Source organism: Egretta garzetta, unplaced genomic scaffold, assembly GCF_000687185.1.
Source record: "Egretta garzetta isolate BGI_Z169 unplaced genomic scaffold, ASM68718v1 scaffold573, whole genome shotgun sequence".
NCBI classification, from domain to species: domain Eukaryota; kingdom Metazoa; phylum Chordata; class Aves; order Pelecaniformes; family Ardeidae; genus Egretta; species Egretta garzetta.
In genome coordinates this window covers 733,634-746,318 of record NW_009259180.1, presented here as the reverse complement: position 1 = coordinate 746,318, position 12,685 = coordinate 733,634, and the positions used below count along the sequence as shown (strand labels likewise).

General features: G+C 40.4%; 1 protein-coding gene across 2 annotated transcripts in view; it reads right to left on the bottom strand.

The window, feature by feature from the left end:
- MICAL2 (microtubule associated monooxygenase, calponin and LIM domain containing 2) overlaps positions 1-11,827 on the bottom strand; it is a 61,063-nt gene extending 49,236 nt beyond the window's left edge. For both annotated transcript variants that reach the window (XM_035891255.1, XM_035891256.1), the window contains exon 1: positions 11,475-11,827. In XM_035891255.1, coding sequence (XP_035747148.1) covers positions 11,475-11,738 — 264 coding nt within the window. In that variant the 5' untranslated portion in view covers positions 11,739-11,827. The remainder of the gene's footprint in view (positions 1-11,474) is intronic.
- Positions 11,828-12,685: the final 858 nt, after the last annotated feature.

The following is a 12,685-nucleotide window of genomic DNA, read 5'->3' as shown; positions in this document are numbered from 1 at the left end:
AAATATGTTTTTTTTAAAAAAAAAAAAAAAAAAAAAAAAAAAAAAAAAAAAAAAAAAGCAGCAGCATCATTGCTATAGCCTGGTCTGTCTACAGAGATGAAATACTACACTGAAGCTAATTTTTTAACTAAACAACAATAACAACAATTACAACAATCTAATAAATCAGCTAAGCTTCCGCTTAGAAACTGGCTTTAAAAAAAAAAAAAAAAAAAAAAAAGCAGCAGCATCATTGCTATAGCCTGGTCTGTCTACAGAGATGAAATACTACACTGAAGCTAATTTTTTAACTAAACAACAATAACAACAATTACAACAATCTAATAAATCAGCTAAGCTTCCGCTTAGAAACTGGCTTTTTAAAAGTGGTGAGTCAAGTTATTTCAAGGTCATTTCACAGAATATTTTAAAACATGTTCTAAAATACATTTTCACATTAATTGAATTATTAACCAACACGCAATTAAGACTTGGCTTTCAGAGGCCAGTACTGGGTAAATGAGCTCATATAGAACTAGCCATCATGTTTGAGTCAGAATCTAGATTTTTAAAGTAGTATTTATTTACTTTTAAAGAGCTGAATCATTTCATCCCATCATTTCTAAGTTTCCTAAGCAGAATGACTGTACAGCAGTGTACGGCAGCTATAGCTGAGCTCAAAATGTAATGCTGTGCAAGGCAGCAGCAATTCTGGGCTCCTGGGGTTTATTTTCTTCCAGCCCATCATACAGTCATCACAGCCACTGCATTTTCCTGTGCTAGCCTTCCCATTCACTTAACTAGTGAAGCCAAATACAGCTCCAAAGAGTGATAATCTGGTTTATTTCCAGTTCATTTAACTGGTCACTTGCATATACAAGTTTACCATAGGTAGACAATGCTTTTATTTTTTACAGTTTTCTTTACAATTTGAAAACACTTGGAAATGACCAACCAGCACCTCTTAGTAATATGGCATCTGACAGCGCCAACAAGCAAGATGGACTTGAACAGTTCAAACAACTAGAATTAGAAAATGTATTTTAGTGTACCATTTTTTAGGAAGGTTTCTGATAGCAGGGAAAGATAACAGCACTCATACAGAACCAACAAACCAGGCTGCTGGCAGCATATTGCACAGTGAAAATTACATTTCAGCACCTCTAGTCCTTATTTCTAGAACCTTTTTGAGTGAAAACAAAGAAGGGACATAACAGCCCTTACTACTGAAGGAAAGGCTTTTATTGAAAAATAAAAGTAAATATAAAAAAGGTGAAAGAATATGAAAAGGAGCATGCTTCAAAGAGTGAGGCAGAGAGCTGAAGACATAAAATTTGGCAGCAAACTGCACATCATGAGGTGTAATCGTCCCTTTTGCACCAACATCCAACACAACAGAGGGGAGGTAAACATACATAGAAGATCAGTGTTTATTTACACGGCCGCATATTAATGACTCTGTTTTCACATTCCAGCCAGGGTGAAATTCAGAGGCACCTGCCTGAACACCACCGGCTGCGCTTGTTCTGCCACTATCAGAGCTGTATCTGGGCTGACAGGCAGTGAACTTCCTACCCCAGATGCCTACAGCCGAGCAGGAGACAGAGCAAGCCAGCCCAGCCCGAGCAGCCCCACCGGTGGCCAGGCCAGCAGCGAGCAGGAGCAGCAGCAGCCCCACCAGTCACAACAAGCCCTCACCTCTCAGGAAAGGCTTCCTACCGTATGTAATTATTTCCTACCTCGCTAGAAAACAAAGAAGAGAGAAAGGGGGGGGAAAAAAATGAGAGAGAAATGCCTCTGCCTTCCACTGAGCACTTGCTGATTGGCATAACTTGTTATTAATGACCTGGGTGTGTAGTCCTGGGCAGGAAGCTCACCACCACATCTTGCAATGTTTTCTAATCTGAGTTGCAATTTACCCTGGGGCAGTTGTTTTATCTGGATTGTACAGGATGGCAGAGGGTACAGACAGGATGAGGAGGTGGACACCAGTCACACAGAGGAATGCTTGCTCCTTTTAAAGCTGCTCTTGTAACTCAAAGGGGCACTGGAAGTAAGCAACACAGGACTAATTCAAAGTGTGGCATCACCGCATGGTTCCTTCTAAGTTAGGATCTTAGTCAAATGAACAAATCCAGAGAGTGATGCAAGACAAGCAAGGCAGTATCTCTCAGTTGGTTTCTTAAGCAGAAACGGGCACGACCTTGGGAAACGCAAGCTGGTTCTTCAGGGCTGAAACAGAAGCAGCCAATGTCCAAGGCAAAATGCAAACTTTGAAAAACTAATCAGAATTTGATCTAGCAGTGTTAGCCAGACTATCAGAGAGAAGGTGAAATGAGTAACTGTTCTGGTTACTCTCATTACTCTCCAAGTAACTATGCAGTGTTCCTCTTTGCGTCTTCCCTAGTGTAGATTAGGTGAAGGTATTTAAGCCTCTCCTGAAGATCACATTCTCTAAAGCTCTGACCATTCTTGATGCTCTGCTCTGGACTTGCTCTAGTTTATCTGCCTCATGCCTATAGCACATGTTTCAAACTGGGTAAAATATTTTAGCTGAGTTTTCACCTGCTCCAGCAAGATGCGAAGGAAACAACCCCAGTCCCCGACACACTGCAGGCCTCCTCGGACAAGCTCCCAGAATCAGCTCCTCTTGGGTCAGTACTATACCCCTGTGGACTCAGGTTCGCTGTGTGGTCTAGTGTAAGCACCAGATCATTTTCTGCAGCCTATTCCCAATTTTCTCTGGGTGTTGCACTCCTTCGTCAGAAGGCTCATAATTTTCTAGTAGCTTTTAGAAATTTTATCCTCTTAAACTCAGACCATTCTTTCAACTTTTCAAGATTTTTAAAAATTCTAATCCAGTGTTTCAAAGCACTTGCAGCTCATTCGAGTTTGGTTACATCTGTACCCCTTCAATCCAGCACCCAAATTTTTAATAAGTATGACAAGCACCAGTCTACAATAGGAATCACTGAAATCCCACTTAATGCATCTCCCCAGCCTGGCAGCAAACTATTGCTAGCACCACTGTAAGTACAGTTCTTTAGCTGCCTGTGTGACATAATGTAAACCATATTCACAAGTTCACTCATTAAAGCAAGGGCTCTGTGATGGTCAAGTCAGCATTGCAACTTAGCTTCCCTCAGACATGCTGGGCCGACTTCTTTGTAAAGAAGGAAAATACCTGTATCTGGCTGTAGCGTTCACAAACAATGCAAGATGTCACCATTACCCACTTCATCCCTTCAAGCCTCGTCTACCAGTGTACATTATAACAGGCTCATATGCATTTCTAATTTAAAACTTCTGTAGATATGAAGTACAGCTCTTATATTAGCTGAAATGATATAATGCTTGTCCTTCTCTGCCATCACCCAGGACCCAGAATGAAACCAAGGCCCATTTGGGTACCTGCCAGACTCTCTCAGGTCAGGAAGATTTGAAGCAAAATGCACCCAGCTGCCCAGACAACAGCTCTCACTTGCAAAGGCTTTCTCGTCGCAGAAATATGTGGTTTCCTCCCCTCTAGGTTTGTTTCAAAATACAGCTTAAACTCATCCAAACATTCCCAACCTGAGGAAAAGGTTAAAAGACTGAAGAATTAGAAAACTGTAATAATGTCAAATTATGGTATAAATTAGGATTATTTTTCAAAAAGCACTTTTCATCAGATACATAGGTTAAGACACAAATATCCTAGAGACCTGAAACGGCAAACAGGTGTCTATGTTAGTCTGCAGAAACCTGGCTGTTTGCAGATACAAACAGATTTCCTGAATCAACTAAACACGTTAGGGAATGCGGGAATTTTGAGAACTGACAGACACAAAATAATCCACCTTTAAACACTGTAGCAGAGAAAGTAAGGCAAATTAACCCAATTCCAAGGGCATTAAAGGGGAATTTCTACTTTGTCATGACAACAGATTCCAGTTAAATTCTTTTTTTTCAACACAACTCTATCACTGTTAAGGCTTTGTAGAGAGAAAATACAAATAGAAATTCTGTTATTTGCTTAAGACAATCAGCTTCTACTAAAATATTTTACATTTTCACTTCTTATACAGCATGTCTTAGAAGTGTGGTATTCTACGTTCTACCAAAAGTGTATTAAAAGTGATCTGCACAAATGCCTAAACCAGAAAATAATGTAGAATTAGATTTGTCAGCAGAAAGAGAAAAGAGAGCAACCACATCCCCAAAACCCCAGTTCTCAGGACAGACATGGGAACCTAGGGAAGGACCTGAACTGTAGGAGACAGGAAATTGCCTTATTGTCTGAAATCTGGTTTTTAGCAGCCAAGTGTTTAATCACTTCTTGGTAGCAAAAGTTATGTATTTCCTCACTTATCAGTACACAAACATTACCAGAGCGAAGCTGGAAACATAGCTAACAACAAACCTCTAACCACCACATCTGGCATCGTCGGGGCCGCTCTGAAGCCAGGGGAAAGGCCTGAGACCCGGGCGAAGCGTCGGCAGGGACCGTGAGCTGGGGGCCAGGCGAGAGCACCCCTCGCCCTGCACATACCGCCCTGCCTGGCAGATGGACACGCAGCCCGGCTGCTTCACACTGTCAAACCCAACACCATTACAAAGCCACAGTTACGGCAAGGTGCCCTGTCATAACCTTTTGTTTCATTCAAACTTAAGCCACCTGTGGTGACAATAGTAGTGTTTTGTGTGAAAGTAACGGCGTGTCACTCCCTGTGGGAACCTTCATAAAATATCTAGGAAGTCAGGTCAGGGTGGGACAGTTCCCTTCTGTCGATTACTTGCAAAGCCATTAAGCAAGGGACAGAGAAACAGTACAGTGCTGTTATAGTACAGATGTAAAGCTACTGTTATCTTGCAAGCCAAAAATTTTAAAATTCCCCAATGCCTGAAAAAGTCTTATTTAGGCTGTTTGATTATGTTACTTTGTCCAGGCTTCATGGCTTTTCACGACTGATAAATCTGAAGAATTGCGTGTTTGTGGAAATGTCTGTAGGATAATAAAAATAAAGTGATTTCATTACCAAATCGCATGCCAAACATTTGCTTTTGCTGATGTAATTTGGCCCAATCTCAGTTTAAAACATAGCTCAAATACTTTGTTTTCTTTTCAAAGAACCCTGTCTGCTGCGTGTCATAGAATCATAGAATCATAGAATCACTTTGGTTGGAAAAGACCTTTAAGATCATCGAGCCCAACCGTTAACCTAACCCTGTCCTGTCATCACCCAAGCTTCTCCCCATACCCACTCTAAAAATCCTTAGAGAAATGAATGCATAGACAGTGTTCAACAACTGCCATTTCACTGCATATTCATAGGCAATTTGCTGCTTCTCCCCTTGTCTCATACAAATCTTCCTTACCAGTCATTCCCATTAGTCCCATACCTTCTATTGTTTTGAAATAACTTTCTAAGAGTTACTTATAAAAATTCTTAAGAGTAAGTTTACAATGGAAATCCTGAGCAAGGCTTTAGGTGCCCTGTCCTACAAGGCAAAAGCAAAGAAGCACAGAAACCAAAATAAACAGCTTGTCTTTTAAGCATACCAAACACACCTAGGTGCCACTTAAAAAGTCAGTAGAATACGTGGGCCTTAATACCCCAAACACCTCAATAGGTTCTGGACTCTGCTGTCCAAGCAATGTGTGTTTGGCCTAAAAAAAAAAAAAAAAAAAAAAAAAAAAAGGAAGCTGGAAGTCTTTTTGTGAAAAGTCACAACCTTTCATTCACTAACATTCTTATAAATAAGGTACTGAACCTTCTAGTTTCAAGCTTTATGACCTTCACAGGAATGCATTTTTAATATATAAGAGAATTAGCAATGCTATCTAATACATCTAAGATAAGTTTTGTGTATTCATTATAAACCTAGATTATCAAGTTTGGAAATCTCCCCATTTCAATTATTATTTTGAAGAGATTAGTATGTCCAGCAAAATGGATGTGCCATCTGGATATTCGCTCTTTATAGAATAAACAGATTAAAGTTTTCATTATAACAAGGATATTTTTGAGTTGGAACACAACTGGCATTCCCTTCTTTCATCTTACAATTCAATTACTCTCTTAAAAAACCAAATATTTGTCTCAGGGGACACAATCAATCATGACACTTGAACACACAAACTCACTGACTTCTGTACAAGTACATACAGCACTGGAGAAACGTGGCTGAAAATCCGAGTTACCTCTGAAGGATCAACAAATGCCAGCGCTTCAGGAGGAAATTTAGCCACAATAACAGCAGGTTTACACATGCTGTATGATTTGCTTAATTAAGAGACGAGTATTTGTTTAGCGCTAGAGAGGAAGGTGGAAAGAGGGGAGAGGAAGACATCTAGAAGCCAACCTGCCTTATTTACTATGAGGGGCAAGACTGAAGATTAGGATGTTTGTAAACAACTGAGGACTGGTAGGAATCCAATTTCCACCTAATAACAAGGTACTAGGTAAAAGACCTGGCATCCACTCCTCATCCTGCTGATTACCCTACGGCTACGTAACATGGCAGCACCTCTCCCTTTCTCAACTCTGTGGGGAGGAGAGCACCCGGCGAAGTAGGTTTTACTAACTCCCAAAGCATACATACGACAGTCTTTGGAAATGGAGACAATATGAAAAGGAGCAGAAGGGGTTTTGCAGATAAAGACCATCCAGTTTTATCATTCGCGGGTACACCAGTGTGGTTAGTACTGGGAGACGAGCCTCAGAGCCAGTGCTGAGTCAGTCACAAACACTCCATCCTCCATCCCCATTTCTGACCCGGGGCTCCTCTTCAGCTGACTCACACCCTGGCCCCTGACTCCCCTCCACTCCATCCCCCCTCAAGCCACACACCCTCTGTAATGCTGCCTCGGCTAAAACAGCACCCCACCAGAGGAGCCCATGGAGCCCTTCCTACAGCACAGGCACCAATGCCACTGAGTCTGGGTTGGACTGGCACCATATGATGCTACTGCAAAGAGCCATTGGGTTTTTACACAAGGCCTGGAAATGTGGTCATAAATAATTGTGGAGTCGTTCTCTTGCAATAAGTTTCCCAACACGAGTTTTTGGAAGGGAACATAATCTATTATGTCATGAATGAGGAAAACCAGAGAGGCCAACAGGGATGGAGTTCAAGATAATTTCATTTGTTTTTCAGGAATCTCTATGATATATATACACACATACCTACAAATGCACATTTGTATGTATTTATATACACAGCACTCAAAACTTCTTAGCTCAATTTTATTTACTTGCTTTATGCTAATGTTGTCCAGTTAGGTCTCAAAACCACTGCTCAGACTGTACCAGTCCTCTGCCCAGGAACCGTGCTCAAGGTGGGGGTCTACAACAGAAACAATGCTCAGAAGACCAGGGCCGTGCACAGGAATTTGCCACTGCCCTCCCCGCAGCGTGCAACACCATCGGGTCTACCAAAGCAGCTGATAAATATGCATTAGCACTTTAAACAAAGTTCCTTAGTTCTCCTCAAGTGTAAGCTTGTTTTGAAAAAACATATGTGTTTGAGGGGGAAGACACCACCACATAGGCGTGCTTTAGACAATCAACACCTCCCTTCAGAGTAAGCCCAGGATGTTTTCATGTGCAGCAATCGCTGCTCTCCTCAAGCATGAATCTACAGCCGTGGGAGAGCCAGAATTTCAGGTGCACAGCATGAGCCAGGTCCTGCCCTCTGATACATATACATACTTATCGTCATCTCATCAGTGGGAGCCTCATTTATATGTGCACGCACATATCTGTATCATTTACACAGGTAAACTGCCAGTAAATCAAGTAAAGAATCTACTCCATACAGAGAGGTTCAAATAAATGTTTAGAGAACACTCACATGTCTTAAAAAGGCTACCGAGTACACTCTACAACTAGCTGGATGAATTCTTGTTCATTGTCATATTATGTTTTGCATGTTCAAAAATTTAGAGACACATTCAAGGTGCTAGCAAGGTGAACAACATATGTTAAACCTTTAATCTTCTTCAATTGTCAGGCTATGTTTCATTCCATGAAGAAACAAATAATCATTACAGATTCCAAGCAGACTACTCTGCATTGATTAGTAAAAGATGAAAATGAAAGAGAAACTTTGCCAGGATAATAAAGTTGTGCTCTTTTTCTAGACATATTTGCAAAAATCACAGTATAATTTCCAGAGTTTTGGCTACTTAGGACAGACTTCTGTTTCTCGCTAATAGCGGTGACCTGTGCAAAAGCCAGCTCTAGAAACAGCTACTCTGAACAGTAACTCATTCCCATTCTACAAGTTTGTGATGGAAGGAAGGGTATGTTTGATACAGATTTAACATACATACAGATGGACTCCTACCGTTTCAAATAAAGTTTGTTTCTGCCCCAATTTTGTGCATGTCTTTCTGCAGCACTTTGATTTTGGTTTTTTTTCTTCTACGAAGAATTAAAAGGAAAATAAAATCCACAGTAAGGCAACTCTGAAATAGCAGTAGGTTTGAACTTCTTGAAAACTGTTCAACTGGTTTTATTCATCCAGCTTAAAATCATATCATTGTAGAAACTTTGAAAGCCGTATTTGGCAATGTTCTTCAAGAGCAGTTAAGACACAGGATTATTGTTATTTAGTTGGAGTGGAACGTTCTGTATGTATAAAACTTGTGTATATTGTAATGAGTAACTTAAGTGTGGCTGAAGACTTTAAAAGCACAAAAATCAACAAGTACAGCATTCAGCTCTTAAATACTGTGCAAAAACCACAAACCAAAAACACCAAAAAACCCCAGCCATGAGTAGTTTAGATCCTGATTGCATTTTATCTGCTTTATCTCCTCCAAAGATTGGGAAGATTGCAAGAAGCCAGACAGATTGCAAAACCATATCTGAGAGGAACTGTGAGCTGCAGACTCAGCTACAGAGCTCATGGCCACAACCTCATATAAAGCATACAAGTCATATATCTTTTTTTAAAATGATGCCTACGAGCAACTCTGTCTACAGAACTGCAATTGCAAAAATCCACTTAGCTCATTTTGTGATCCTGCTTTAACAAGTAAGATTTTTACTCCGGGATGATCTACTTCAGCCAGTCCCCACACAACTCCACAGAGGTGAGCACCGGGCACCGCTGTCAGGATTTAGCCTGCTCATTCCTGTTTGCCTGCTTCATTACTAAAAATGGTAGCTGGCATAACAGGCAAGAAAGCAGAAACTTAAAATCACCAGTTGCACTGAAGGAAAATCGTGGTATGTATAGTGCAGCCTAATCTCTCTGCACTGGCACTTTGTTTGGACTGCCAGCATTTCTGAGAATTCCTTATCTGTAAGTGGGGCTGTCAGAGTACACCACCGCAATGATCAGGGAGTCCGCCGTCCCCTCGCAACTGTCTCTCCTCTCATTCATGTTGCATAGATAGGCTTTCACAGCAGACTGTGATTCACATGTGAGGAATGTTTGGTAGATATCCCCACAGAGCCCGCAGACTGTGGTTACTGCTTTCATTTGCAGCAATCTGAAGATTCATGTTTCTTGCATTAAATCAGTGATGACACAGTCAAGTGCGGGTCTGGGCATGGTCCAGGTTCATAATGAACATCTACAAGTATTTCACAGAGTATCTATACACACACTGTTCATATACAGACATTCTATATTCATTTGCAATTTGATCATATATGCATCATAGATATGTCCATTAATTTCTGCAAATACTTACACCATGCTACTAAAAATAAAACCTTACTCTCAAAGAGCAGTAATACCATACTTCCAACGCCATGGAAGGTGTTGATTAGCCTTCTGCCTGGCAACCTTGTAAAGCATTACACAGGCTGTATTTTATGTACCAACCGATTTCCTTGAGTCTTCTCACCTTATATAAAAATTAATCACTTTGCTCAAGAACTTCGCAGAACCAGGCTTGGGTTTGTAATGTCACACTTAAGAAGTACTTCATTTTTATATTTCACTTGGCTCTTAAAACTGCTTTTTTGTGTTGCAAATACTTCCTTAACCTAACCACAGAGATTTGGACCTGGGGCTGTATGTGTAGGTGAGGTGTATGTAGAGTATCTCCTATCATTTGTTAATCATCAGACACTTTCTCATTCCTTGCCTTTCCTGTCTGTTTTCATCACAAATATGCTCAGTGACATATGTTTAAGGCCTTTTCAAAAGAACAAAAGGGAGGAAGGAAGCACAGGTCAAAAAGGGAAACAACGGGAAAAAGGAAAGGATAAAAACAGAGGCTGTCAGGAAAGCAGTGCAAATAGCTGTAATGGCACTCTTCATTTCCTAAAGAAAACCATAGTCAGGACATTTATTACCTTAGAAAAAGTTCATAATAATTGGGAGCTTATTAAAAATGAATAAATAAAACCAGAGGCCTCTATGTACTGAAGGTAACATAATGTCCTTCTCCCTGGTGCTTTTGGGAAGTTTCAATGCAATGGTAAAAGGAAGAAGGAAAAGGCCTTCAACACTGACTGTCTACTGAGTCCATAAAATGACACTTCAAGGATAGTTTTAATTAAAAAGTCCTCCAGTTTGGTATCTAGTTACTCCCCAGTGTGCCCCTCCTTTCTGTTCTACTTCTATACAGTCAAGTAGCTTCTTAAAACTTACCCTTCTTGGGGCAACTTTTAGCTATCCCTTGCAGTAAAGAAGTGAATTGCTCTCAGACAAAGCTATTAAAAATATCCTGTGATAGCTAGATGAAACAAGTGGTATGAGAGTATTTTGTACAGTTTTATCAACAAGATTTATACCAACATTCATTAGGTCTCTCTATCAAAATATGGTATTGCATGCTCTGCTGAAGAGAAAATAATTCCCCATCCTTTCCACAACTAAGCAGACCATCTCCTTTACTAACTACCACATAGCAATTATCCACATTCTGCTTGCAAAAAAGCAGTTACAGGAAAGTATTTAAATCCCTAAATAATGCAGGATTTTCTTTTGCTGTTTAGCAACTAGAGCCAATGCTAGATGACAAAGACGGATCCTCAGGCCTCCAAGTAGCACTTTCCAGAGAACAGTTTAGGAACTACTGTTGAAACCCATTTGGCCAGCCCTGGTCTCTTACAGCATGCACCAAGCAGCAAACAGAGGAGCCTGCTGAATATAGTATGATTTGCATCTTGCAAAACCCCGTTTAATAAAGTAAGTAGCTCTTGTGAGCCTGGAACGAATTAAGCCCACTGCCTCATAAGTTTACATCTTATGCCTGATTGATGCTAAAGAGGAAAGAAAACTTCTTTTCTATGTGATTGAGGCAGATTATAAAGCAGGGTGCTTTTAGGACCACTCTTACAAGCTGTGTGCTTCCACAAAACTTGCAGAACAAAACTACCTGAAAATTTGTCAAAATCAGTTGGTATCAGCCAGTTTCAAAAAGTATATTAAAGGAAGGGCTACAGGAACGGACACATTGCATGTGATGGTATAAACCTTGCTTCTGCAGAAAAACAAGTTTAAAAGATTCTAAGCTATGAAATCCAAAACTGAACTTCTCCACTTACCTTAGTGTTCATACAAGATTTTCCACGTTTATACTCTTTGTGACTTGCTCTTTTATCCAGCTTGTTCCACAAAGCTTTGGCCTTCCATGTGGTCACTCTTGATTTCAGTTTGGTGTAAAAGTTTCTATTATCCAAAGGATCTAATTCAAGTTGGCGAGTGAGAATATTAAAGGCCTGAATAGTACCTTTGCACGTTGATGCTTGTACAAAGTTTTCAAATATCTGGCCAGCTTGACTGTATTTTTCATCATCGTTTTCCCCCATGTTCTGAGAGATGTGTTAGAAAAGGATTAAGCTGGAGCTGTTGTGCTGGGGTACAGGTGATCAACACTACCAAGTACTTCCAAGCATGTTATTCCTAGAAAAGACAAAACACAGGTCATGTTGAAGCAGGTTCTGCTTACAAAATTAAACCCACAAACTGTATATCCAATATGAACCTAAAACCACAGCACATGGCCATTGGATAACCAGGTATGAAAAGTCTGTAGTGGCATCCAAGATAAGTGTTACAAGCAAACATAACATACTCGTGCTGTCATGGCATGTACTTCACAAAGACTATTATAAAAACCCGACAAACTCAAGCCTACTGCTTCAAAAACAACCAGGTTCACTGAGAACCTGAGGATTTCTTTAATTTTTGTTCAGTGGTAAGCACTGGATAACAGATGAAGAAAAACCAAATGTCCAGATGCTTTTCCCAAGCAGAATTTATGTCACAGCAAGTACATCTCCGGTAATGTTTTGGTCTTGAGAATTCTTAGAAACCTGCAGCTAAAAGTCAATACTACTTGAGGGAATTTTCTCCTGTTGCACAAACTAGGGCCAAGCATGCAGCTTAGCCAAAGCAATTTAGAATTGGCACAATCACTTGCCACAAGAAGACGCACAAAACAGGCTAAGCAGAAACATTATCATAAGTTACACCAGAACTGAAGAAACAGAAAACAAGTAACCCCAGAGAGCTCTCCCCTTTTTTCTAACTCTCTTGCCAAAATGAGAAAGGGTTCAGTGCTTTAGTGCATTGAAAGGAATTTTATCTCCACGTCTCCACATGTTAAATGCTAAAGTTATGCATTTGGAGTCTTACCTTGTCATGTGCTGATGACATAAAGTAATGATGTTTGGCCCACTAAGCCCCACTGGCTTTTCCTAGTAACATGATCACTGTCAAACCGGGTCTGATACTCCAGATAAATACCCTTACA